Source organism: Podarcis raffonei, chromosome 16 (genome assembly GCF_027172205.1).
Source record: "Podarcis raffonei isolate rPodRaf1 chromosome 16, rPodRaf1.pri, whole genome shotgun sequence".
Classification (NCBI taxonomy): domain Eukaryota; kingdom Metazoa; phylum Chordata; class Lepidosauria; order Squamata; family Lacertidae; genus Podarcis; species Podarcis raffonei.
The window spans coordinates 17,149,234-17,174,570 of NC_070617.1; the positions used below are offsets into that span (position 1 = coordinate 17,149,234).

The window sequence follows — 25,337 nt, forward strand, 5'->3', positions numbered from 1 at the left end:
AGCTGGACAAGAAGAGAAATTTGAGAACTTTGAGAGTGTGGAGAAAGAGATATATGTTGTTCCTGAGGAAAAGGAAGGAGGAGCTGTAATGCTGCAGATGACAAAGGAGAGCCAGAAGCCTGACATGATGGCTACAAAGGAAAATAAGAACTTGATGTTGAAAATCTGGTTTGAATTGGAGACTGAAGAATGGAGAGATCTCCTTATGTGGAGATCTGAAGATCCAAGGATTACAAATCTGATTAAGGTGGAAGTTGGAGCTTTGGGGACATTTGGACTTGAAAGGAGTAAGAAACAAGATTCGGGCTCCACTTTTAAGTATGGAGGTCTGGCTGGAAGAAACATGGACCCCATTTGGCTAGAGCTTCTCCGAGATCTGGTGTTTAATATTAAGGACTATCAAAAAAACCGGCAGAGAGGAATTGAGAGCCTCGGACGTGAGATCTCCAGGCTGATAGTAGATTAAGACTGATGGACATTTGTTGGGGATTGAAACCGGGAAAGGGGGGGTGGAGTTTGGGGATCCAAAGGGTGCATAATTACAACCTGTTTTTGCTTTTATTTTGTTTTGCTATTTGTATGAAAATTGGGGAAGTCGTGGAAGGGAATTTGGGTCGACTTTAGAAAAAAGTTTTAAGAATGAGAATTGATGTAAATATTGATGTTTATAAGGTAAAATTGGCTTTTTAAAAATGAACTAAATAGAAAAAGGTTAAAAATTGGAGATAAGAACTTGTTGAACTAACAATTTGAATTGGAATATAAGAAGGGGAGGTGTGGGGAAGTCAGGGAAATATGTTACAGGAAAATAAGGATTGTAAATTGTATGTGTTTTTAATTTTTTTGTTTTTCCTTTTTTGATTTTTTAATGTATTAAAGTGGAAAATTTCAATAAATATCTTCTAAAAAAATATATGAATTCTACAATTCTATTATCGTAGGCCATCAGCTATAAAGACGACTTAAAACGAGTACACACACACATTTCCTGCAGACAAATACTTGCTTTTCTAAAGAAAGTAAACAACAACAAAACAACAGTAAAGTCGGCAAGTATCTTCCCCCACGGTTCCTTTCTCGGACCCTTGATCCTCCCATAGTTCTTGGGGGCTTGAAAGATGAGAAGTGAAATCGACTAGAACAAAATGGAATTGACTACAGGCCCCCTCAAGACAATTGGATTTCAAAAAGACAAGAGCAGAGAAACAGCCTTAAATTCCCATCCTTAATTGCAAAACTGCTATCAATTAGAAGGAGAGATCAGAGGGGGAGATTTATGCTTAGCTGAGCAAAGAAATTGACAGCGAGGAGAAAAGTTTTTTAAGAGAGAGAGAGAGAGAAGAGGAAGGAAGGGAGAACTGTGAATGTTTGTATTAATTAAGGCAAGGCCTAGGGTGAACAGTTCAGTGGCTGATCTAAGGCACAGTGAGCTAAGATGAAGCCACACCCCCCCCCCACCAACAGCTCATTTTAAAAAAGTTCTGCCACCACTTTTGAGGACAATAAAGGTTGTTTCAGACCAGTGTAAGCACAAGGCCTAGAAACAGAGAGACACAAAACATACACTCTTCAAATTCCTAATCAGCCACTAGTGAATGAGCTTCAGGAAAGAGTTATCATCCAGCCTTTTTGTGAATCAAACCCACCTCCTGTCCCTTCCAAGGTGACTTGAACAGAGCTGTCTGTGGAATGTTTACATGGTGTGCAAATGGAAATGAATCAGTGACATTTTCAAGCATCCTTCTAGCTCGGCCATCACCAGCCTGCTACCTGCCAGATCTTTGGGACTTCATCTCCCATCATCCCCAGTGTCACATGTTGAGTGGGACTGATGCAAGTGGTGGTCCACAACAGGGTGTCTGGTGCGGGCAGACCGCAGGCTTGTGGGATCCAATTTGAAACGTTTTTGTTTTTTACTGGAACCCCAAGATTCACCACCTGGAGCCACATGGTTTGGTGAAGAGAAAGTGAGGATCCTCGTTGAATTAAGGAAGCCTCTGAATGTAGGCTTAGCAAAGGGGTTTGTTTTCAGGACTAGAACTGAGCTTGAAGTTTTGTCACACAAAAACCCACTCCTGGTTTCCGATAAGAAGAGCCTGGCTGGATCAGTCCAGCATCCTGTTCTCTCAGTGGCCAACCACAGTGCATGAGCACAAGAGCGCCCCCCCCTGTGATTTCCAGCAACTGGTATTCAGAAGCAGTCCTGCCTGCAGAGCAGAGCCATCGTAGCTAGTAGCCATCAACAGCTCTCTCAGCCATGAATTCGTCTAACTCTCTTTTAAAGTCACCAGGTTAGCAGCCATCACTGCTTCCTATGGAATTGAGTCCCCTAGTCTAACTATGCTCTGTGTGAGGAAGTACAACAGCTTTTGTTAGCGACCTAGAAGAAAATAAAAAGCACATTATGAATACTGGAAACTTTCTAACACACCTTTTACTCTAATCCTAGACGAGATGTCCAATATATCCCTAACAAGTGCACAAGCTATCCCACCTTTTTCTCCAAGGAGCTGAAAGTGATGTCAATGGTTCTCCCCCTGCTTAATTAACCCCACAACAACCCTGTGAGGTAGGTTAGGCTGAGAGGCAGTGACTTTTCCCTGTGAATTTGAACCCTGGTCTCTCCCAGGTTGGTGGTCCGACACTCTTATAACACTACACCACACTGGCTCTGGACTATGAAAATTAAATGAACTTGGGAACAGTTTGCATATTTTATACAAGGTTTAAGGATTCAGCTTTTCTCCTCCTCTCTTCCAACATGCCTCTCTGACCCTTACATTGTGAAATCCATCCCTTATCGCCCCCATTTGAAGGGGAAGGGGGAACTCTTCAGAACCATTTTTGTCACTGTTGACAGACCTGTCACAGCCGCCTTTCCTCAGCTTGTCTGAGGAGAACATGGAAGAGGCAAAGGGGGAGCCTTTCTTTACATAATTTGGTCAAGTGTTGCTGTTTCAGGATGCGCAGGTGCCACAGCTTAACCAAGACAGGTGGGAGAGGCAGCTGCAGCACCTCATCATGCAATATAAGAAACAAACAAACAAACAGCAGCCCAAAGCCAATCACCTTACATTTACCAGCTCTTTTTCAAAATATTTATTTATTTACCTATTATTTCTTTACTAGATTTCTATCTAAAGAGATACTAGGGTGGCATCAGCTTTCAGAGGAGTTGCCGGCCTCCCAGAGCCCATGGGATCGCCAGTCCTTTGGGCCACATTCAGACCATAAGTTTAGAGCCTGTGATACCACTTTAAACAGCTTCCCCCAAGGGATCCTGGGAGCTGTAGGTTGTTAGAGGTGTTGAGAGTTGTTAGGAGACTCGCTCACAGGGCTGCTATTCCCAGAGTCCCCCGTGAAGAGGGCTTGTTAAACCGCTCTGAGAATTGTAGCTCCGTGAGGGGAAGGTGGAGAAACAACTCTAAGCTCCTGTAACAAACTACAGCTCCCTGTCCACATTTTCCTCTGCCTCTGTCCACCAGTGGCATGTGGCCTCTGGAAGGTTGCCCACAAAGGCATGCAACCCTCACCCCTGGTGCAAGTACAGAGCTGGATGAACCTAACTTAGAACAAGGCCAAAGGCGCCAACTTGCCTCCCACACTGGAGGGCAGGGCCATCACATGACAAATTATGTGATGTCATGTGATTCATCTGCCCCAGTGGGATATGTGGTAGGGAGAAGAAGGCTTCATTCTCCTCACAGCATGCGCCAGGGGGCAGGATATGTGGAGGGCAATATTCGCCCTCGCTCATCAGGTGGGGGCTGGGGTGTCCAGAAGGCACCTGATGGTGACAGGGTATGTCAGCCCCCTCAATATTGGGGGGGCGGGTCCCCAATTCAGAATATTGAGCCCCTAGCACCCCCTATACCTGGTGCCGGCAGATAAGACAGTTCTTACGTTCCTGTGTAACCCACCAACTGTCCCCTCACCTCCCACCCAATCTGGCCTGCTCCCTCTTGGCTTCTTTATAAGCCACAGGGCTTGGCAGGGAGGACAGAGCCTTATCTCCTTTGTGCAAAAAGCCCAGGAGGACTGGGTGGGTTTTCGTCTGGTCCAGCACAGCCCCACCAGGACCAGCCAGCCCATGCAGACGGCATATTTTTGGCTTTCTAATAACCACCCAACCCACCCTTTTCTGCAAAGCGGAAAGCTTTTCTCCAAACAGATGCCAAGTCGGGGACGGCTTCCTTTGCCCTCTTTGCATTTTGAGCGTCGGAAACAGATCAGGGAGGGAATAATCAGGGCTGCTGCTCCAGCGCCTTCCCAAGCAGAGAGAGGTAATTGAAAAACGCCTGCCTTTTGTCTGGAAAGCTCCTCACGGCGGCACCAGGCACATGGCGAGACATACGCTCGGTGGCTGCGGAGCCTCGGAGAAGGAAGCCAGCGGCGTTGGGAGCCACTGTTTGGAAGCCAAGTTACGGAGACTCTTAGAAATCAAATGCTGGAGAGATCATAATGAACAGCAGGCAGGGAGGTCATGATAGTAGCTGAAAATCTGGTGTAGTTGCAAAGTCTGGGAGACATTATTATTATTATTAATTAAATTTGTTAGTCACTTTATCTTGCCCAAGGCAAATTAAAGGCAAAATAAACAAACAAAAACCCCACATAGATACATTAAAACCAAGTGGGAGGCAGGGTATATTCAAAACATCCCACCCATTTCTAGAAGGCCACAGATAGTTAAAGGCCTGGTTTATAGAGGAAGGATTTTGCAAACACCTAAAGATATATAATGATGGTGTCAGGGACAGAGCCCAGTGGCCAGAGCATCTGCTAAGTGGGCAGAAGGTTTCAGGTTCAATCCCTGGTGGCATTTCCATGAAGGGCTTGGAGACAACCTCTGTCTGAAGCCCGGAGAGCCTCTGGCAGTCAGTGTTAACAATACTGAGCTAGATGGACATAAGAATCTAAGAAGAGCCCTGCAGGATCAGGCCCATGGCTCATCTAGTCCAGCATCCTGTTCTCACAGTGATTGATCAGATGCCTTTGGGAAACCAGCAAGCAGGATTTGAAGACAGAGCAGGGACTTTTGTGTGTGTTTGCACAGAAGAGTCCCGTCAGCCTCCACCTCCACTCTGAAGTGGTGCAGACAGATACGAAACTGCCATCTTATTAAGAACGAGGCTCTATCACAAGATAGGCCATTCCTGCGTTCTGTCACACACAGCCATGCTTCCCTCTTCATCCACTTCTTGCAGGTTTTAGCAACAGATCACCAATCTGTCTCAGATTCCACACTACTGTTTTCTCTTCTACCTTTCAGGTCATTCAGAAGTCGAACTAACTGGTTCTCTTGGCAAATCCCACCTTGCCAACTCCGTCATTCATTCTTTGACTCCCCGTCACCCATAACTCTGAATCTTCTTACTGTGCAGGAGCTGTGTGTACAATCTGCCGGTGCTCTATCACATCCCCAACATTTTGCATCAGGTTTGCATTTATAGGTTCCCCGCTAATTTATATTGCGTTAAATATTAGCAAAATGTAACTTGGTACATTTTCCCTTCATTTGGCATGCCTATGGATTCCAAGGGTATCTTATGTCAGGCCCATTTCCATGCATCTTGAAGAACGCTAAATTTTAGTTCTTTCCCCAATTTGGTCCAATGTGGATGAGTTGCCATGTTGCTCGTGAGCTGTGGCTAGTCACTGAGCTAAATAGACTGGCGGTCTGACTCGGTATAAGGCAGCTTTCTTTATTCCTATGTCCAGCTCTTGGGTGCCTAGTGCAAAGCAAATATTGACTAGCTTAGGTACAGATGGTGCTCACTAAGAGCATCAGAACTTAAGAATAACGTGCTGGATCAGGCCAACGGCCCATCCAATCTGGCATCCTGTTCCCACAGTGGCCAACCAGTTGCTCATTGTGGGAAACTCACAAGCAGGACCCAAGCTCCCCTCCTGCAGCTTCCAGTAACTGGTATTCCAAAGAATTTCTGCCTCTGACTGTGGAGGCAGAGCAGAGTCATTTTGGCTAGTTGCCATTGATAGTCGGATTCTCGGTGAACTTATCTAATCCTCTTTCAAAGCTATCCAAGTTGGTGGGAGGGAGTTCCATAGTTTAACAATGCACTGCATGAAATATGACTTTCTTTTATCTGTCCAGGATCTTCCAACATGCAGCTCCATAAGATGTTAGTCCCAGAGTTACGAGAGAGGGAGACAAACTTTTCTCTGTCAATTTTCTCCACGCCATGCAGAACTCCTGTCACATGAACACTCGCCTTCTCTCTAAACTAAAAAGTCCCCAGCGCTGCAACCATTCCTCCTGGGGGAGTCACTTCATCCCCTTGGTCGTTTTGGCTGCCTCTTTTTCTGAATCTCTTCCAACTCTACAACATCCTTCTTGAGGTGAGGCGACCAGAACTGTACACAGTATTCCAAATGCGGTCACAGCTCAGAGGGGAAAGTGCTTTTCTCGCCGGGGCTAATTGCTAGCTAAATGGAGGATACCTGTGCTGGCAATTGGCAAATCGATTAGGTGCAAAATAAGGCATCAGAAAACATCCAGAGCTCTTGTTCCTTCCAGACAATGAGGGCCACTTTATTTCCTATTAATGAGGACGGCTAGTGCATGCCAAAGTTTGCTTTGTTCGCCCGCTGAATGAGCCTGCGTTCTGCCAACGGAGCCGAAGAGTTAAGGGGGATGCCCTGAGAGTGGTCGTCTGGGTAACACCCTTGCCATGGAGCTTTGCTAGTTAAATTTGATTGGCAAGAACAGTTCGCACCATTAAGGAAAGGAGACATGAAATTCTGAGGACCAGCAGCCATGCCAGGCAATTGAAATTAAAAGACTGACAGCCAAGTAGAACAGGGATTGGGGGGGAAACCCACTCTATGAACCGCAGGAACCCCCGAGGATTTGAAACCAAGAAAGTTAAACAGTTGGGATGGAAATGGAGGCAGATGATCTGCAAATGTGCACACACACACATGCACACTTCACATTAGAACATCCCGCTGAGGATCAATTAACTCCTCAAACCACCGCAAATAAGGCTGACATCCTGCAGACAGCAGATGAGATAATAAATAAATTATATTCACTGTTATGCACGGTGTCTGGGCTGCATTCCTCCAAACAGCAAGGAAAGTCTGAGTGTTTGTGGGGGTTGGGAAGGGAGAAATCACGAAAAAGAATGAAAAAAAGAGATCCGTAAAAAAGAAAAAAAAATCTCTGCACATAGAGAACTATGTTGAGAGATGCCATAGGTCAGGGGTAGAGCCACTTTACATAGGAATGCAAGAAGTGGCTGCTGGATCTGGCCAATGGCCCATTTACTTCACAGTCCTGCTCTTAAAGTGGCCACCCAGATTTCTCAATAGGAAACTCACAAGCAGGATTCAAGCGTGCAGTTTCAAGCTGTGGAGGTAGAACAGAGCTATCATGGATAGCAGCCATCGACAGCCCTCTCCTCCAGGAATTTGTCCAATCCTCTTTTAAAGCCATCCAAGTTGGTGGCCATCTCTGCCTCTTCTGGGGGTTCTATAGTTTGGCTATGCTCTGCGTGAACAAGTCCTTTCTTTTATCTGTCCTGCATGTCTGCAAGTTCTAGTGTTATGATAAAAGAGGCAGGAAAAACTTTTCTCTATCCATGCCTGGCATAATTTTGTAAACTTTTATCATGTCACATCTTACTCATCTTTTCTCTGAACTAAAAAATCCCAAAGGCCGTAACCTTTCTTCACAGTGAGTCATTCCTCGAGTTGACGAGGCTCATTGCACAGTAACAAGAAACAAGAGCCTTCATTATCATTTGTCCGGTCCTGTGGAACTCTCTGCCAATAGAGATTCAGCAGGTGCGTTCAGTTTCAGCTTTTAAACGCCTGCTGAAAACTCTTCCATTCCACCAGGCCTATGTAGGCAATTACATCCTTCCGCAATGGTTAACTGACGCCTATTTTTAACCTTTCAATAGTTTTTATTGTAGTACAAAACATCTGGGGGCCACCACATTGGTGAAGCCTGTTCTATATACGGCAGCTTCCAGAAGCCATGCTCTGCTCCTTCCCCTCCACCCTTTAAAGACCAAATCATTATGATTCTGCTCCATAGGCAGCTTTCTCAGAATCGCTGCTTCATTCCAAGGTGCCTTGCCTTCTTTCTCTACCATGTCTCCATTTTAAAATGTTTGAATGGCTTCACTCTGTGCATTTGAAGTGTCATGCGAGTGTTGTATAAAGTGCATTTATGATATATTAAAAGTGCTCTCAGCCAATTCTGGAAAGTTCTGGAGGGGGTATCATTTATTTTCAATATCAAGGACACAGGATATTAATTCTGAAAGCAAAACAAAACACACCTTGGTACAGTCTGGGATCTTTTTTCTTTTTCTTTTTGGTAAGCAATGAATTTAATGAAGTTTGGATCTAATTCCACTCTTCTGCGGCTGCCTTTGCTAATAAGTTGGGCAAGATTTCAGCAGAAAGAACAGCTGGGACAATTTCTGTCATTTGGCATCCCCAAGGCCTTGGGGTTTTGACTGCTAAATTTGGACACTCGGTTCTCATTTCTGTAATAGCTTTTTGCAATGTTCCCAGGGAGAGGTATATCAAAGCCTGTTAATGCAAATATGTGCTTCCACTTTCTTAGAATGCTTCCAGACAACCTCCCTTGTTACAATGAGAAATGGCAAGTAGTTTTGCTCACAAGACTATCTCCAGGTGTGGAACCTGGAAATGGGTGTGGCTAGAGGGAACGTATGAACAGCTCAGCTGGATCAGAATAAAGTTTAGTCCAGCATCCTGCTTCTTACAGCAGCCAATGAGATTTACCCAGGCCTTGAATGCCAATAAAGCCATCATAATTAGCAGCTACTATCATCCACGCCTTAAAGGTAGAGGAAGAGGGGATCCCTAGCATGGAATTTGCCTTTTTCACAGCTACCAAAAACCATTTTCCTTGGTTTGCCAATATCCTTTATTAACTGGACACAGTGTTCTAGGTGAGGTGGAATAGGGTGATTCTATTACTTCCTGCAATCTGGACACTAAGTTTGTGTTGACGCAACCCTAGAATAAAACTAGCCTTTCTGCATGACACTGCTGACTCCGGCTTAGACAGTGGTCTATTAAAACCACTATAGCTATTTCACATGTACCAGCTGTTAAGCCAGGAGTCTCTCATATGTGCATCTGATTCTCCTTACCCACTGGGACATTTGCCAGTCTCCAATCTCACAACACTTCACCCCTTCTCCAATGATTGAATCCGCTTCATCAGATGCATGAAGTGCAATCCTGAGTTGATTGTATAATGGCATAATCTTTAATACAGTATAACGTCTGTTAGTCTTTAAGGTGCTATAGGCACTTTGTTGTTTTTACCGCCAACAAACTAAAATGGCTACTTCTCTGGAATTTTTTTTTCCATGATAGCATCTAGTGCAGGGCTGGGCAGGCTTATCAGATATACTTTGCTTTTAACTGGAACCCCAAGATATACCAACCAGAGCCAGGAGTGAAAAAAGAGCAGATAGAATTAAAGAAGAGCCCATTCCGAGACCGGGAAATTGTTTTTCAGCAGCAAAACTGAAACTGAGTTTACCATCCTTTCACACAAACATCCACTCTGGATTAGCTATCAAGTTTAGGTTGGATGAAAAGTCATTTTGGTGTCACGTTTTTAAATAACCAGGAAGCAGGAAAACAAAAACCCTTCTGCAAATCACCTGGAGATCTATCAATAGATACCAGTTCATCTCTTTACCCACTTATGGTCAGGTAAAAGCTAAAGGGACCCCTGACCATTAGGTCCAGTTGTGGACGACTCTGGGGTAGCGGTGCTCATCTCACTTTATTGGCTGAGGGAGCCGGCATACAGCTTCCGGGTCATGTGGCCAGCATAACTAAGCCACTTCTGGCAAACCAGAGCAGCGCATGGAAACGCCGTTTACCTTCCCGCCGGAGCGATACCTATTTACCTACTTGCACTTTGACGTGCTTTCAAACTGCTAGGTTGGCAGGAGCAGGGACCGAGCAACGGGAGCTCACCCCGTCGCGGGGATTCGAACCGCCGACCTTCTGATCGGCAAGCCCTAGGCTCTGTGCTTTAGACCACAGCGCCACCCGCGTCCCACTATGTTCAAGTAGACAAACACAAAACAAAACAAAACAAACAAACAAAAACAGATGGAGCCAGTGATTCATTGTGTCATGAGTTCAACGCACACATGCAAATGGTAGCCAATGAAATGTAGTGGGAGGTGGGGAAATCTGCATTGTTTTGACATCATTTACTTGGTGTTACAGGGAGACCATAAGAGAAAAAGTGGGATGCCCACATTCAGTGATAGGCCCAGTCTCTGGAAAATCCTGTTTCAGTCCAATTCCACATATGCAGGAGAGAGAGGAGCTTGACTGCTATAATCTATTGAGGTACTGAATGTTATTTCCCTCCAATACTGCTGTTCATGACACACACAGATACACAGCAATTGTGGAATGATGCATTTCAATGGCAGGCAAACAAGTGAAAGCAAGAAAGTGGAAAGGAAAATGGCAGGACAGCCTGCTGATCTGGGAGAAGTCTCTGGGGAGCTGGAGTTTGTCCATAGTCAGCTTTCCGGGTCATGTGGCCAGCATGACTAAACTGCTTCTGGCACAATGGAACATCGTGATGGAAACCAGAGCACACAGAAAATGCTGTTTATCTTCCTGTCACAGCAGTACCTATTTATCTACTTGTGCTGGTATGCTTTCAAACTGCAAGGTTGGCAGAAGCTGGGAAAGAGCAACAGGAGCTCACCCCATCACGCGAATTCGAACTGCCGACCTTCTGATCAGCAAGCCCAAGAGGCTCGGTGGTTTAGACCACAGCGCCACCCGTGTCTCTTGTTAGGTATAACACACATACACACAATATGAACATATAATATCTAGACCAGGATTCACGGACCTCGCACCCTGCAGGTGTTTCACACTAAAACTGCCATCAGCCCAACAAAGGTTGGTGAAGGCTACAGATCAGTGCTGACAATGACCATGGAAAAATGTGTCCACCAGATTGAAGCTGGTAGCAGGCAAGACATTCCTACTGATTTGGAATAGACCATGCAGCCTCTTGTAGACCAACTAATTCGTCTTCCATCCACGCTTACTGAGGTGGAGATTGCCATCTCAACAGAACACAGTTCTGTTCTGTTTCTTCTTTACTGTCAATGTGGATCTTTAGGGATGTTTGTCTTGATTTTCTAACCCTCCTTGTTTTGATGATTTACACTCAAGCAGATTCCTGCTTGCATTTCCATTTAAGATTTCTAGCGTAAACAGGACGTCACAGAGCTACTTCTTCAAACAGACTTACTGATATCCCACCTTCCCCAGACAGCATACAAGCCTGCACAAATCAGGAACCCACCCAGTTACAACCCAGTGGGTGGTAGGAGAGAACCATCCCATAGATCATAGGAAATGGTTGGGCCAGGGGGCAAAAATATTGGAAGCAGAAGGATTTGGGGGGGGGGGTGGAAGCCAGCAGCAGGAGCTCATCCTACCTCAATTCGGCCAGTGTCAGGCTGGAACCCACGGGAAGGGTCCTCAGTCGTCACTCGGCACTGGATGGCACATCCATTGATCCGCACGTTGTCCTGTTTGAGGCCCAGGTCAGGAAGGCTCTTCCCCTCAGAGATGTGGATTTGGGCATGGACGAGGTCCACACTGAAAAGGAAGGGAAGGAGAGAGTCAGAGAATATGTGTGTGAAGCTTGGCGTAATTCCTTAGGCATTTTGTGTCTTGTGCAGATATTTATTTACCTATTGCATTTATTTATATTTATTTATTTACTTATTGCATTTATATCCCACCTTATTGTCATACGTGTGGAGGAAAAACTTAAACACGTTGCAGAGTTCAGCAGAGTTCCAGAGGCAATATTTCATCCAGCAGAGCTTTTACTTGTGCTGAAGGCAAATAAGTCTGCTTGCTGCAACTGGATTTCTTATGGACTGTGCCAATTCTGATTGTAATGGATTTGGTGACCATTATGCTCATTTGCCTTCAGCACAAGTAAAAGCTCTGCTGGATGAAGTACAATTGCCTCTGGTCTATTTTTGGGAACTCTGTAACGTGTTTAAGTTTTCCCTCCACATGTATGTCACTTATATCCTCCAAAGAGCTCAAGGCAGTGTACACAGTACCCTCCATTTTATCCTTGCAACAACCCCTGTGAAGTCGGCTAGGCTGAGAGGAAGTGACTGGTCAGAGGTTCCTCAGCGAGCCCCGTGGCCAAGTGAGACTAGAATCTGGGTCTCCCAGGTCTAACCACTACACCACACTCTCTTTCAGGACAGTCCTTTTTGCATCTGCCTCTGTCACATGGCTCTGCCTTTGCCAGAGCTCCTTTCATCACCTTTTGTGAAGAGATATCTGTGGGGCTGAGAGGCTGTTTTTGTGGTGCACAATCAAGGAGGAAGGAGGAGCCATTCCACCCTCAACCCTCCAGATCTGCCCTGTCTCTGGTCAGCTTGGCACTAGTCTTTATCTCTGCAGGGAAAATATCCTGTTTTGGCTTCTTGATCAGTCTCGTTGTGGTTGTTTTGTTAGCTTTGGGCCTCTTTTACCTCTCCTGTTTTCCTTATTTGCTTGTCTCGTCATCCCCTCCCCCTTTCCCCTTCGTTTGTGATTCTGTACATTGAACAAGAATTGGCTTCATTGGTTAATCACAATGATGCTATTGAGGAATTTAAGTCCATAACACCCGCTGAGCGCCGACTAATTCTCCAGCACACTCGAAGATGAAGAAACCTGAATCTGTTTTGGTCAATTTGAGTTAACCCATTATCCGTTGAAAGATAAAACATCGTGAAAATTGACTGTGGCTTTGTATATGTCTGGTTATATCACCTGAGCAAACATCTGCTTTTCTGTGTCTCATTTCTTAAGTTTACATTTTTAAAGTTTAGTTCTTAATAAAAAATATATAAATTTAGTTAAGTTTTAGTTTCTTTAGTCGGGGATTTTTAAAAAAAAGTCCTTTATGACTGAGTTCACCTTTAAAACAAAACAAAACAAAACTCCCTTGGTGCCCACCCTAACCAAATGTGCTGTGCTGACTGGATGTTAGCTCTGCCCCTTGTTGGGGGTCTCCCACCTCCAATTCTCTGTGAAGGTGATGGCTACTGATGACTAATATGACGCGCAGCGTAAATTAATAATGCAGTTTGTAATCTCAGTTTGACTAAGTCACATGAGAGTGACTCAACAGTTAGCAGTTAGGCCTGAATAACTTTAGTAGGCCCAAATGATTGTGCAGTCCCAGCACTTCCCAGCCTGCTTTGCTGCTTCTGCCCTCATGTGCCTTTGTCACATGACATAATAGCCCTGAGGGCTATGCTCCACATCCATGGTCCAAGCCAGTAATGCTTCTGAATGCCAGTTGCTGGAAACAACAGGAGGGGAGAGGGCTCTTGTACGCAGGTCTTGGGCCATTGGCCTGATCCAGCAGACTCTTGCCATGTTCTTATGTTCTTAAGGGCATGCAGGGACAGAGAAAGATTCAAGTTTTGTGTGCACTGCAAAATCGAGTGTTTTCCCCACTCCCACCCCCAGTCTCCTTTCCTGACAGGGGGCAGGCATCCAGAAATATCATCCAGATGTCCCAACTCCCTGGGCCCTCTTCTGAACCCGTAACCATCCTCCTTGCGTCCTGAAAGAGTGCATTCCCCCGCTCACCACGTGGCCTCAATCTGTCTTTGGCAAATGGAACTGCCTGTCGCCGGCAGCCAAGAGGGAGGGCAGCCAGCCAGCCAGCGTGCATTCATGGGCAACCTCCAAATGGTGCCCTGGAGTTTGCAAAGAGGAGTTGGGATACAGGGTTCTGGGATTTTCTGTTCATACCTTTATATGCACACCGAAGGAGGGAAGGAATTGTGGGCCTGATTTTAAGGACAGGCTCACAATTCCTTCCCTCCTTCGGTCTCACCACCAAAGCATTTATCTGATGATCTTTTTAAAAAATCTCCTTGCCATTTCAATGCTGATATTAAAGCAGTGGCTGCGTCGTCAGAAATGGGCCAAACAGCTGGGATTGCTAGCGGTCGACCCTTCTGAGCTAGTGGGGGGCAAAGGAGCTCCTAAGCAAATTCCTGCAGCTCCACTTTGTAGCAACTGAAGCTTCAGGGCAGCCTTTTAGGGCAGCCCCATATACAGCGCATCACAGCAGTCCAGCATGGTTGTTAACGGATGCATGTTTCCCTGAGATCTAGCTTAGGGCTGCAGTTGAAGAATTAGCCCAAGGTGGTAAAAATATTACTGCAATCCACTCCTTGTGGGGCTGCCCTTGAAGACAACTTGGAAACTTCAACTGATCAAAAATATAACAGCTAAATTGCTAGGTGGGGATCCGTTTAGATCTCATATAACCCTTGTTTTAAAAGAGCTGCACTGGTTGCCAGTTTGTTTCCAGGCCCAATTAAAGGTGCTCATGTTAGTGTTTAAAGACCCCAAATACCTGAAAGTCTGCCTCCAGGCTCTTCTTAAGTTCTTATGGCCAGCCTTACAACCAGCTCTGCTGCCTTCCCTGGGGGTTCCAGCACTGGATCGGAACCCAACACGGAGGCCCTAAGCTGCGGAATGTGCTCCCCTCCCAGGTTGCACCAATGCTGCAAAAATTTCTTAGGCTGGTCAAGATGCACATTTTTGCTCAGGCTTATGAAAGGGTGAGGTAAGGTGAGGGTTTTAATCGATTCGCTCTCTTGGCTGTATCATATTGCTTTGCTGCTGCTTATGTTTAATTTCAATTCCATTGTAGGTTTACTTGTATTTTTATATTGCGTAACTCCCCCTGGGTGAAGGGCAGGTAATAAATCTCACTATTAAACAAAATAAAAAATCAAACACAAATATCCACAGTGCACCTTTCTCACAAAGGCTCCAAACTCTCCTGTCTTAACCAGGGTTTACTGTTGTTGTTGTTGCTGCTGCTGCTGCTGCTGCTGCTACTCTTCAAAATTTGTAGCCCACCTTTCTACTCAACGTAGCTTACAGTCCAAAACAGAAATCAGTGAACAATGAAAGAAAGCAGCAACAATTCTGATTGAAAGAGACTGTTAGAATATATGCAGCGGTAAAGGTGAAGTTGTTCCGGATATTGGGGATCACAGCTGAAAGGTCCTTGCCTCAATAACCTACATTTATGACAGTGGAGGTGGGTGGGGAGCCCAGAGCTGAGCCCCAGAAGTGGAGCCAAGCTGCTGGGCTTGTTTGTATGGAAGAAAGAACTTCCTGAGATGGTCTGTTCCCAGGCTGGGGGGCAGGGGGCAGAGATGTTTTTACCATTTGTCTGAGGGTGTACTTAAGATCAGGTTTCTGCACAGCAAAGATACTCAAGTAATGTAAGACCACTGCTGGTTCAATCCAACTATAAGTCCATCCCTCAAGCAACATCAGAAAGACTTCCCAATTAAACCTGGCTTTAATTATGCATCTTCTCAGTCACTGAGGATCAATAATTGTTGCTGGCCTCCCGACAACAATGTCCATTAAGAAGCCATAATGGCTGCACATCACATTCCACACAGAAACAAATGATGCTGTTGTGAGATGCTCCCCCCACCACCACCCCAGGGTGTGCGGAATACCAGCTCCAGAGTCGCAGCAGGATGAGGCTCAGCAAGGCTCCAGCTTGGAAGAATCCAAGAAATCAACCTTGGCGAACCCAATGAGCTCCGGATTTGTGGACTGCTACTCCCATCAGCCGCAGCCAGCACAGCCTTTTGGACTCCATAACTAACAGAAGCAAACATATGCAAATCTGCTCTATTGGCTTAATTTACACAATGCAGCCTATGGCTAATTTGTTACAGGAGCCCCCCTTTTTAGCAAAAAAATTACACATGAAGCTCCCCATAAGAGTTCGTGACACAGATTTGTTGGGCTCCACTGAGGAAGCTCTCATTTCAGCTGCAGCTACTACAGCTGCAACATGGCCTTGGTGAGGCAGCCGAGTTCTGAGTGCCAGATGGGGGAGCAGAAGAGGGATGGGCTGCCGTCTTCATTACATACTGCTTCTGGGTCTCCTGGAGGTTTCTGGGTGCTCACTGTGGTGGAAAATGAGATACTGGGCTGGATGCACCCACATTGCTCTGACCCAGCAGGGCTGCTCTTAAACGAGAAGGGACGCAAATTCCCAGCCATGACTCCAAGCATGCCTTTGATTGCTCCCAGACGGCCTCTTTATTGAGCATTCACAGCGAGGAATCCAGACAACATTTGCATTCTGATTCCGTTTGCAGGGAGGTTATACAGTGTGACACTGAACTGTTATTATCCCACAATTTCTGATACATTTCCCCCATCACTTCCCTTACCACAAAAGGGCTGGGTAGTGGCAACAGCAGAACTTCCCTGTTCAGGATCAGAATCCATCTCGATAGCTTGACACGGACATAACACTAAAGCGTGGAATATGAAAGCAATGGTTCGTCTGATGCTCCAGATTGTGCCCAATGGCATAATATGGGGTTTGCTTGCTGCAATCTGAAGCCACAATCTGAAGTCAAGGTTTCATTATTGGCTTACAGGCCTTGGTTTGTTTTAATTATGGCTTGATGATATGAGCAGCCTTCCTTAACCATGCTTTGTTTGGCCAGCCCACGCTAGCTGCTTGCTAAGCTACAAAGGCATGAGGCGAGAACACAGGGGGAACAAACCAAGCTTTGGAGAAACAAGGCATATCCCTGCCATTGCTGGCACACCAGCGGCATCACTTTATTTTTCTGATATGCAGATGAACAGAGTCACCTTACCCACCTGTGCCATGGGTGCTCTGAGCATTGTACAAAGTGAAAAATATTTACACAGAAGTTGACGCACAACAAACGTTTGAGTCCCTTTGTCAACTATAATGGAAAATCACAGAAGTTGCAAGGATTTCATAAAACAGGCTTGCCCTTTTAAAATCTGTTTGTCTAGCTGGCAGTTATTGTGCTTTTACTGGCAGCCCGAGGTTATGCATGTTAGGACATCTTTTGCAGAACTTTGCTCTTGCAGCTAGAACAGAACACAGAGCAAAGAGATGCCAGCTTCAACCCCCATCCTTTGCTACAGACACACTTTAACCGGCGACCAGAGCAAAGGTCACGATCCTTACTCCCGAAGCCAAACTTTGTCAAGTTCTCTAACGCCATCAGCATCTGCAGGGCACCACGTTGGCTACCTCCACATGTAAAAGCATCATGTGTCTGGCAGGCACCATGATCTTTTGGCGCCTATTGAGAGAAAAGAGTGCGGCTATAAAAAGGAGCTGTTTGTGAAATGCAGGAGGCACAGGCAAAGTGCTACCAAGACAGGCGTGATGTAGCAGAAGCTTTTCAGTCTCTCTCACACCCTCTCGCATCACGCTGCCACTTGCTTCTGCCCTTGGTTCAAGGCTCTTCGGCAGAGCTAGATGGAGGAGACTGAAAGGGAGAGAGCAGGTCCTGCAGTGTGGGTGGGCACATTTGCTCGCTGGGGTGCCTCCCTCAAGGATGGGCTCCTCTCATCAAAGCAGCCAATCGGAACATCTATTGTGAGCGCTGACATGTCCCTGACCTTTTCAGATTAATCTCAAGCAGAGAGAGAGTGTGTGTTAATTATATGAAACAGGCAGGCAGTGTGGCTGTTCACGGCTTGAGGAAATTTTAAATATTCTTATTTACTGCCACCATCAAGTGCCTCGGGGATGTACTGGATTCTGCCTGCGGAGACCCAGGCTCCAAGCCCTGCTCTGCTATGAGCTCCCTCTCTCCCTCTCTCATTGCCCTGATAACAACTACATATGCTGCCCATCTGACTGGGTTGCCCCAGCCCCTCTGGGCAGCTCCCAACAAAAGATTTAAAACACAATGAAACACCAACCATTAAAATTCACACATTACGCCATGCCAAGGTTCAGTAAACAATGACTGAGGGCTTATCCACACTTCCTCTGGTTCCACTGGTTCCCTCTAGGGAAAACCGCTCTTCAGTGCTCAATCGGAGCAAATGGCAATTTGGGTTTTCTCTGGATTGATGATTGTTCCGATTTAGCACTAAAGAGCAGGTTCTCCCTGGGAAAGGAGCAGGGAAGGGGGAAACCGCTCAGACCCATGCCTAGAAAGTGTGGGTCAAGTGGAAAACTGCTCAGCCCCGTGCTTTCAAGGCACAGGACAAGTGGAAGTGTGGACAAGCCCCTCCTCAAGCGTTTTCACCTGGCTGGTGGCCTGAAAGCTATCAGGTTTGAAAGCTAGTTGGAAGAAGATGCCGACCCAGCGTGCAATACCTATAAACACAGTGAATGAAGGGATCATTAGGAAGCAGATCAGAATTAAAAACTGCCAAGATAATAATGCCATTACGGTGGTACCTCGGGTTACAGACACTTCAGATTACAGACGCTTCAGGTTACAGACTCCGCTAACCCAGAAATAGTACCTCGGGTTAAGAACTTTGCTTCAGGATGAGAACAGAAGCCCCATTAGCTAAAGTGGCTCCTCAGGTTAAGAACAGTTTCAGGTTAAGAACGGACCTCCTGAACGAATTAAGTTCTCAACCCAAGGTACCACTGTACACAACTCTATAGTGTAAACGCACTTTGAATCCTGGGCACAGTTCTGGTCACCACACCTCAAAATGGATATCGTGGAGATTCTGAAAAAGGCTGACCAAAATGGTCCGAGGAGATGGAGCAGGAAAGGTTGCAACACGTGGGGCTATTTTAGTCTAGAATAAAGATGTGAAATATAGGGTATGAGTGTGAGAAAGACAACTGTATAAAATTATGCATGGTATGCAGAGAGAGAGAGAGAGAGAGATAGGTTTTCCTGCCTCTGACGTAATACTAGTCCCATCTGAACTTTGGAAGGTTCAGGACAGACAAAAGAAAGGGCTTCTTCATCTAGCACAAATTGTGCCTTCTTGCGCCTGCATGAGGCAGTGATGGCCATAAACTTGGACAGCTTCAAAAACGGGGTAACACAAATACATGGAGGATAAGGCTATATCAAGTCGGAAGCAGGATGCCTCAGAAACCTGTTTGCTGGGATGCACAAGCTGGGAAAGTGCTGGTGGGCTTCTGTCCTAGACAGAGGCATCAGGCTAGCCAATGTGAGAACAGGATGATGGCTGAAGGGGGTTGTAGTCCAAAACACCTCTGAAAGGCACCAAGTTGGCAAAGGCTGTTTCAGTCGTCGTCGTCCCCCCCCCAAACACACACTTTACAAATCATCAGATAGCAGGAAAACAAGAACCACCCCATCTCTCCCCAGAAGATGAGATTACATAACACCTTGTCGATTTGAAAAGGATCCCCAATGGCTATCCAATCCAACCCTCTGCAATGCAGGAATCACAGCTCCAGCATCCCTGACAGATGGCTATGCAACTTCTCTTTAAAAAACTGCCAGTGAAGGAGAGCCCACCAGCTTCCAAGGGAGTCCATTCCACCATGCAACAGCGCTTACTGTCGGAAAGGTCTTCCTAGCACCACAGCAGTAGCCAAAAGTCAGGAACGGAAATACTCCTGCATCCCTTCCCACATTCCATCACTACCGTTGTGGACAATCTGAGAAAGAAACTATTTGCTGTGACTCTTTGCACCCCAAACAAAAAAAACCCAAACCCCTGCAGTGGAGCTGTGAAGCAGAAGCAGCAGCAGCCCAGGGGTGCAATGTGCCATGCCTGCCGTAGAAGCCAGGAACTCTCAGCTAGGGCATACAGAGGATTATACAGGGAGAAAAAATAACTTAATACCACTCCATAAATCCCTGGTGTGCCCACGCACCCAAAGCTGTTTGCAGTTTTTATTAGCTCCCAAAACTAAGGAGTATCGAGAAGGGCAACTAAACCATTCTTCCTAATGCACTGAAACCTGAGAAGTTCAAGATGACTCAACTTGGGAAAGGAGGGAGAGGAGCAGGGAGGATGAGGCAGGATAGGAAGCAGCAGGAGAGGCACTAGAGAGAAATCCCAGCCTAGTAGATAGAGATGTGGGTTTGAACCTTGCTCAGCCCTGAAGATCATGAGCCGATTTTGATCCAGTCACACTTTCTCAGCCTAATCTATTCAACAGGATTATTGCAAGGCTGAAATGGGTGGAAGGAACCAAGTATACACACACATACACACTCAGGGTGAGTGTCAAAGGTCACCACGGAGTCCCCTGGGTCTTCAGTAACAAGGAGATGGAAAAATGGGAAAGGGAGGTAAACTCCACCTCCTCCATGACGTGCATAATTTTATAGACATATCTTGCCCAAGGTGGATACAGAAACGTTTATCTCCCTCTCTCATAACACTAGAACTCTTGCACATCCAACAAAGCGGAATATTGGAAGGTTCAGGACAGATACAAGGAAAGGATTATTCATGCAGCACATAGTTCAACTACAGAACTTGCTCCAGCAGGAGGCAGCGATGGCCACCAACTGGGATGGTTTTAAAAGAGAGCTGGACGAATTGATGGCAGAGAAGGCTATCAACAGCTATTAGTTACAATGGCCAGTAATGCTTCTGAGTGCCAGTTGCTGGAAACCACAGGAGGGGAGAGTTGTGGTTGTGCTCAAATTCTGCTTGTGAGTTTCCCACAGGCATCTGGTTGGCCTCTGGCCTGATCCATCAGGCTCTCTTTATGTTCTTAAGGAGGGGGCCTGGGGACGGGGCACAGCCTGGGAAGACTCCCAAGGGCCAGACAGAGAGGCATGGGTGCGGTGCCACAGTTGGCTCCAAGGTCTGAGATTCCTCATCCTTGACTTAAAGGGTGAAGTTGTTTTTCTGCCATCTAATGAAAAGCTTGGCTTGCTTGTCAGAGTTTGGCATTGGGGGAAACTTCTGAAAGATTGTGATGCCAGCATCCGGGAGTCTAACAACATCTTGAATCAGCCAGCCTAGAGTCAGAAATCTCCACTTTCGTGAGCTAAGGAGGCCACCAGAGATGCTTGCCACATGGAGAGCACCTCTCACAGGGATACATCATGTGCAATCAAAGAGATTGGAGGCGACACTGGTCAAACAAAGAACAGCAGCAGCACCCCCAGACCATACTCTGAAGCATGAAAATTGCAAAAGGTGAGAGAATAGCTATGCATATGTGCAAGAACAGCTGCCAAGGAGAACAGATTTCCTGCTGCACTTGCTCTGGGTGTATCCAAAATCCTTGCCTTCCATCAAGAGTCAGCGTAGGAGCATCAAACTGAGCAATGAATATTCTCAGTGCAAGAGCCTCCACTGCTCCTAAAATTTTCTGGAGTATGGGAGGCTCTGCCATCCTGGAGGAATGGGTTGGGTACTGAATAGGTCCTCACCTTATTTTGTAGCCTTTGGCTTCTGTTAGCCTGTGGAAGCTGGGATACTGCAGGGGGGACATCCTCTGAGGCAGAGAATGGTAGCCTAAGAATATAAGAACACAAGAAGAGCTTGCTGGATCAGACCAGTGGCCCATCTAGTCCAGCATCCTGTTCTCACAGTGGCCAGCCAGGTGCCTGGTCCTCAAACTAAATAAGTTACCAGAGACTCCCTAGTAGAGGAGAGGCTGGACCCAGGGTTAGAAACTGGGACAGAAAAGCTAGGAGCCAAATGGCTTCTAGGACCTGGGTTGTGGGTGCCAAAACAGAATGTCTAGTCACTACTGGGGTGGGGTGGGGGTGTCAGCAACACTTTTTAGTTATTATTTTGATAAGCATGAACTTATCAAGGGAGCCAGTGTGGTGTAGTGGTTAAGAGCGGTAGTCTCGTAATCTGGGGAACCGGGTTCGCATCCCCGCTCCTCCACATGCAGCTGCTAGGTGACCTTGGGCTAGTCACACTTCTCTGAAGTCTCTCAGCCCCACTCACCTCACAGAGTGTTTTTTGGGGGGGAGGAAGGGAAAGGAGAATGTTAGCCGCTTTGAGACTCCTGAAGGGGAGTGAAAGGCGGGATATCAAATCCAAACTCTTCTTCTTCTTCTTCTTCTAATATGAAATTCATATAAGTGACAAATTGTTTATATCACATTTTTTGCAGAAATTGTTAATACATGTTTAATTTGGTGTTTACAATAAAAATATTGGAACCGTACTTCAGTTATCAAAACACTCTGCTCTTTATTGTTAAACTCCTTAATGTATTGTCTATCCTTAACATATACTTCGAGGCTTCAAAGCACATACATTTTAGTAATCCTTGAGTGTCAGCCAGGTGCAAAAAATGGCACCCAGACTTTTTTGAGGTGCTCACAAATAGAGAATTTTTAGGTGAAAAATGTCCCTGGCACCCTGCTAATTTCAAACCCTGGCTGGACCACATCCTCAGCTACACACTGCAAGGTCCCTGGTTTGCGTGACAGTCCCCAGTGTGAGTCCTTGTGCCTAACACCCAGGTATTGCAGTGGCCCTGCCCACTATGGTTGGCCACTGACTCCCTGCAATAGGACAGGGTTGCAGGAAGCATATTCAAGTTTCAACGCACACTTAACAGCACAAAGGAACACAGGAAACTGCCTGACCAGTGGTGCATCTACTTCAGTATTGCCTACACTGATTGGCAGAAGCTTCTCAATGGCTTCAGAAAGGGGCCTTTGCCGGTCCTACTCGGCTGAGGTTGGACTTGGAAGGTTTTGTGTGCAAGGCAGATGCCTTAGCACTGAGCTACTGCCCTTACTCTGCATATGTGCTATTCAAACTGTATATGAACTATATAAACCAATCCAGATACTAAAATATGCTTGGTGCAGTTCTCCCTAGTCTAAGGAATAAGGAAGGCAGAATGCCTGAAAGCTTAGAGACAGGTGTCTATTTTAAAAAAACAAAGATTGTTCCATTAGCAGGAAGAAGGGTCAAATATGTATCCGAAAGGACATTGCATTAATCTCAATGTGCTCAATATTCAACACACAGCCTCCAGTTTTGTGGGAATATGAATCTGGATTGGCATCAATTGTCTGACTCATACTTTGAGTTCTGAATAACTGATTCTGGCCTGATATGGCCTATGACAGCTGAGCCCTCTCCAAAAATTATAGCATTACTGAATTCCCCCTGAACTAACACACGTTGAACGGGTAATAAAGTACAACCTTTCCACAGAGTTTTAAGGGCAGCTGACCTCCGACCTCCATTAAAACAAAGAGCTCCTTCCAATCTGGTCCACCTCAGAGGATGCTTCCAGGATAATATCAACTTCCTGGGTCTGATAAACCAGACTGCATTGTCTGGTGGGACCTACTTGTTTCTTTTTCTCCAAATAGCTCAAGGTGATTCCACCTCCTCATTGAACAACCATGTGAGGTAGGTTAGGCTGAGAGGCAGCAACTGGCCCAAGGTCACCCATTGAACTTCATGCACGAGTCAAGATTTGAACCCTGGTCTCCCAGGGCCTAGTTCAATGCTCTAGCTACTATACCACATTGAGTATTGGGCTGTTTGGTGATGGTGGGCGTTCCTGCTTTGGGGGAGAGGGTGCTGCTTGCTATTTTTGGTCTGTGTTTGTTTTGTGGGAAGGAAGTGTGAGTGTTTCCTTCCTAACTGGGGGTGGTGGTTCTGAGCATCACCAGCTTTCTTCTGTGAAATGGGTGTTTTGCAGTGCCCATGGTGGTTGCTTAGATTTCAAAATGAGCCCCCACATATACACACAGTTGGGGACTCCCCAATTTTCTTTAAAACAAATGCTAATTGGCCACCCCTGACTTTAAAAAAATGGTCACTAATGGAAAGTCACATTTCTTTTTCTTTCTTTCTTTCTTTCTTTTTTTTTTTGCAAAAACCTGCCTCTCCATGCAGTTGTGCTCAAAGGCAGCTAATCACAATGCAACGGCGTAGAATAAGACACGACAAATCGGCTATAAATTCCAAAGTAAGAAGCAAACTAATCAGAGAGGAACAGGAAAGCATAAAGGCCAGCTGTGTCATGAACAGGGATCAATACGATGAAGGGCGGAAATAGCCCAATCTCCAGCTGTTCTGTTGGCATTTAGGGCTGCTGTGGGTTGTGCTGACATAAACTCCAGATCAAAACCTCCCCTCCCCCCCCAAAGCTGTGTGTCTCCCTCTTTTCGTTTCATTTCCCTTGGAGCCTATAGCTGAACCCCAGCCTGAACAATCACTTCCTGGGAGCTCTCATGTCAAATCCAAGCAGGTCTGAAAAGCCTCCTGCTAAGAAAGCAAACAAGACATTTCCCAACCTCATGGAACAGAACTGCAGTCTCTGCCTGACCGGGCCAGTTAATAATTATTATCATTATTTTTGCTACTATCTTTTTATGTATAAAAATATTTTATGCCACTGTGTCACAAAAAATATATCATAGCCGTTAAAAGCCATAAAACCATAATACCATATTAAAAAGGTTAAAACAGGCATTAATTTACCACCGTGGAAGTATTCTGAACTGCCTTGCACAGGCCTGGCGAAATAGAAAAGTTTTTAGCCGGCATTTAAAAGTTCACACAGAAGGTGCCTGCAGAATCTCTAGTGGCAGGGAGTTCCACTGGATTGGGCCAGTGATACTAAACACTCAGCTTCTTGTTGTCAAATGAGCTTCGCCAACTCATTTTAATACACTATCTGTCCTCCAAGGATCTCAGTGTGCCATATGTGATTCCCTGCTCCCCAGTTTATACTCACAAGAACCCCAAGAGGTTAGACTGAGAAACGGGGACTGGCCAAGCCCACCTATGAGGGGGGATTGGTGTCAGGCCCCTGCTTCAGGATCCGTGCCAGTCTAAGGAGGACTCTGATTCCAATTATGTGCCAGCCACCCTACTCAAGAGGGGAAGTCCTTAGCACCTTCTTCTACGTTGTCCAAGCCTGAAGGCATGGCTACTGGAAGGTCAAGTCCTGCTGGCATTTTAAGGCTTTAGAAGACTATGCCTTTGCTGAGACAACAACTTCCCAAAGTCAGCTGGCTTGGTCTGCCCTGGAAGAGAACGTAAGGGCCCTGCTGAATCAGGCCTATGGTTCATTTAGTCCAGCATCATGTTCTCATGGCGGCTAACCAGATGCCTCTTTGGGAAACCTGCAAGCCTTGACCACTCTCACCTCCAGCAACTGGTAATCAGAAGCATTTCTGCCTGACCATGGAGGCAAAACACAGCCCTGGTGGCTAGTACCCATCGATAGCCCTCTCCTCCATGAATCTGTCTAATCCTCTTTCAGAGCTATCCAAGTTGGTGGCCATTCTTGCCTCCTGTGGCAGGGAGTTCCATAGTCTATTTGCTGCATAAAGCAGTTCTCTCCTTTCTCTGTCATGAATCTTCTGATGTTCAACTTCATTGGATGTCCGCAAGTTCCGGTGTTATGAGAGAAGGGGAACACAGCTCTCTATCCACCCACTCTATGCTATGCATAATTGTATAAAACTTCTATCATGTTGCCTCTTACTCGCCTTTTCTCTAAACTA

General features: G+C 46.0%; 1 protein-coding gene across 5 annotated transcripts in view; it reads right to left on the reverse strand.

The window, feature by feature from the left end:
• Positions 1-25,337, reverse strand: part of PC (pyruvate carboxylase) — a 260,020-nt gene that overhangs the window by 125,099 nt on the left and 109,584 nt on the right. For all 5 annotated transcript variants that reach the window (XM_053369882.1, XM_053369886.1, XM_053369883.1 and 2 more), the window contains one exon: positions 11,505-11,667. In XM_053369882.1, coding sequence (XP_053225857.1) covers positions 11,505-11,667 — 163 coding nt within the window. The remainder of the gene's footprint in view (positions 1-11,504; positions 11,668-25,337) is intronic.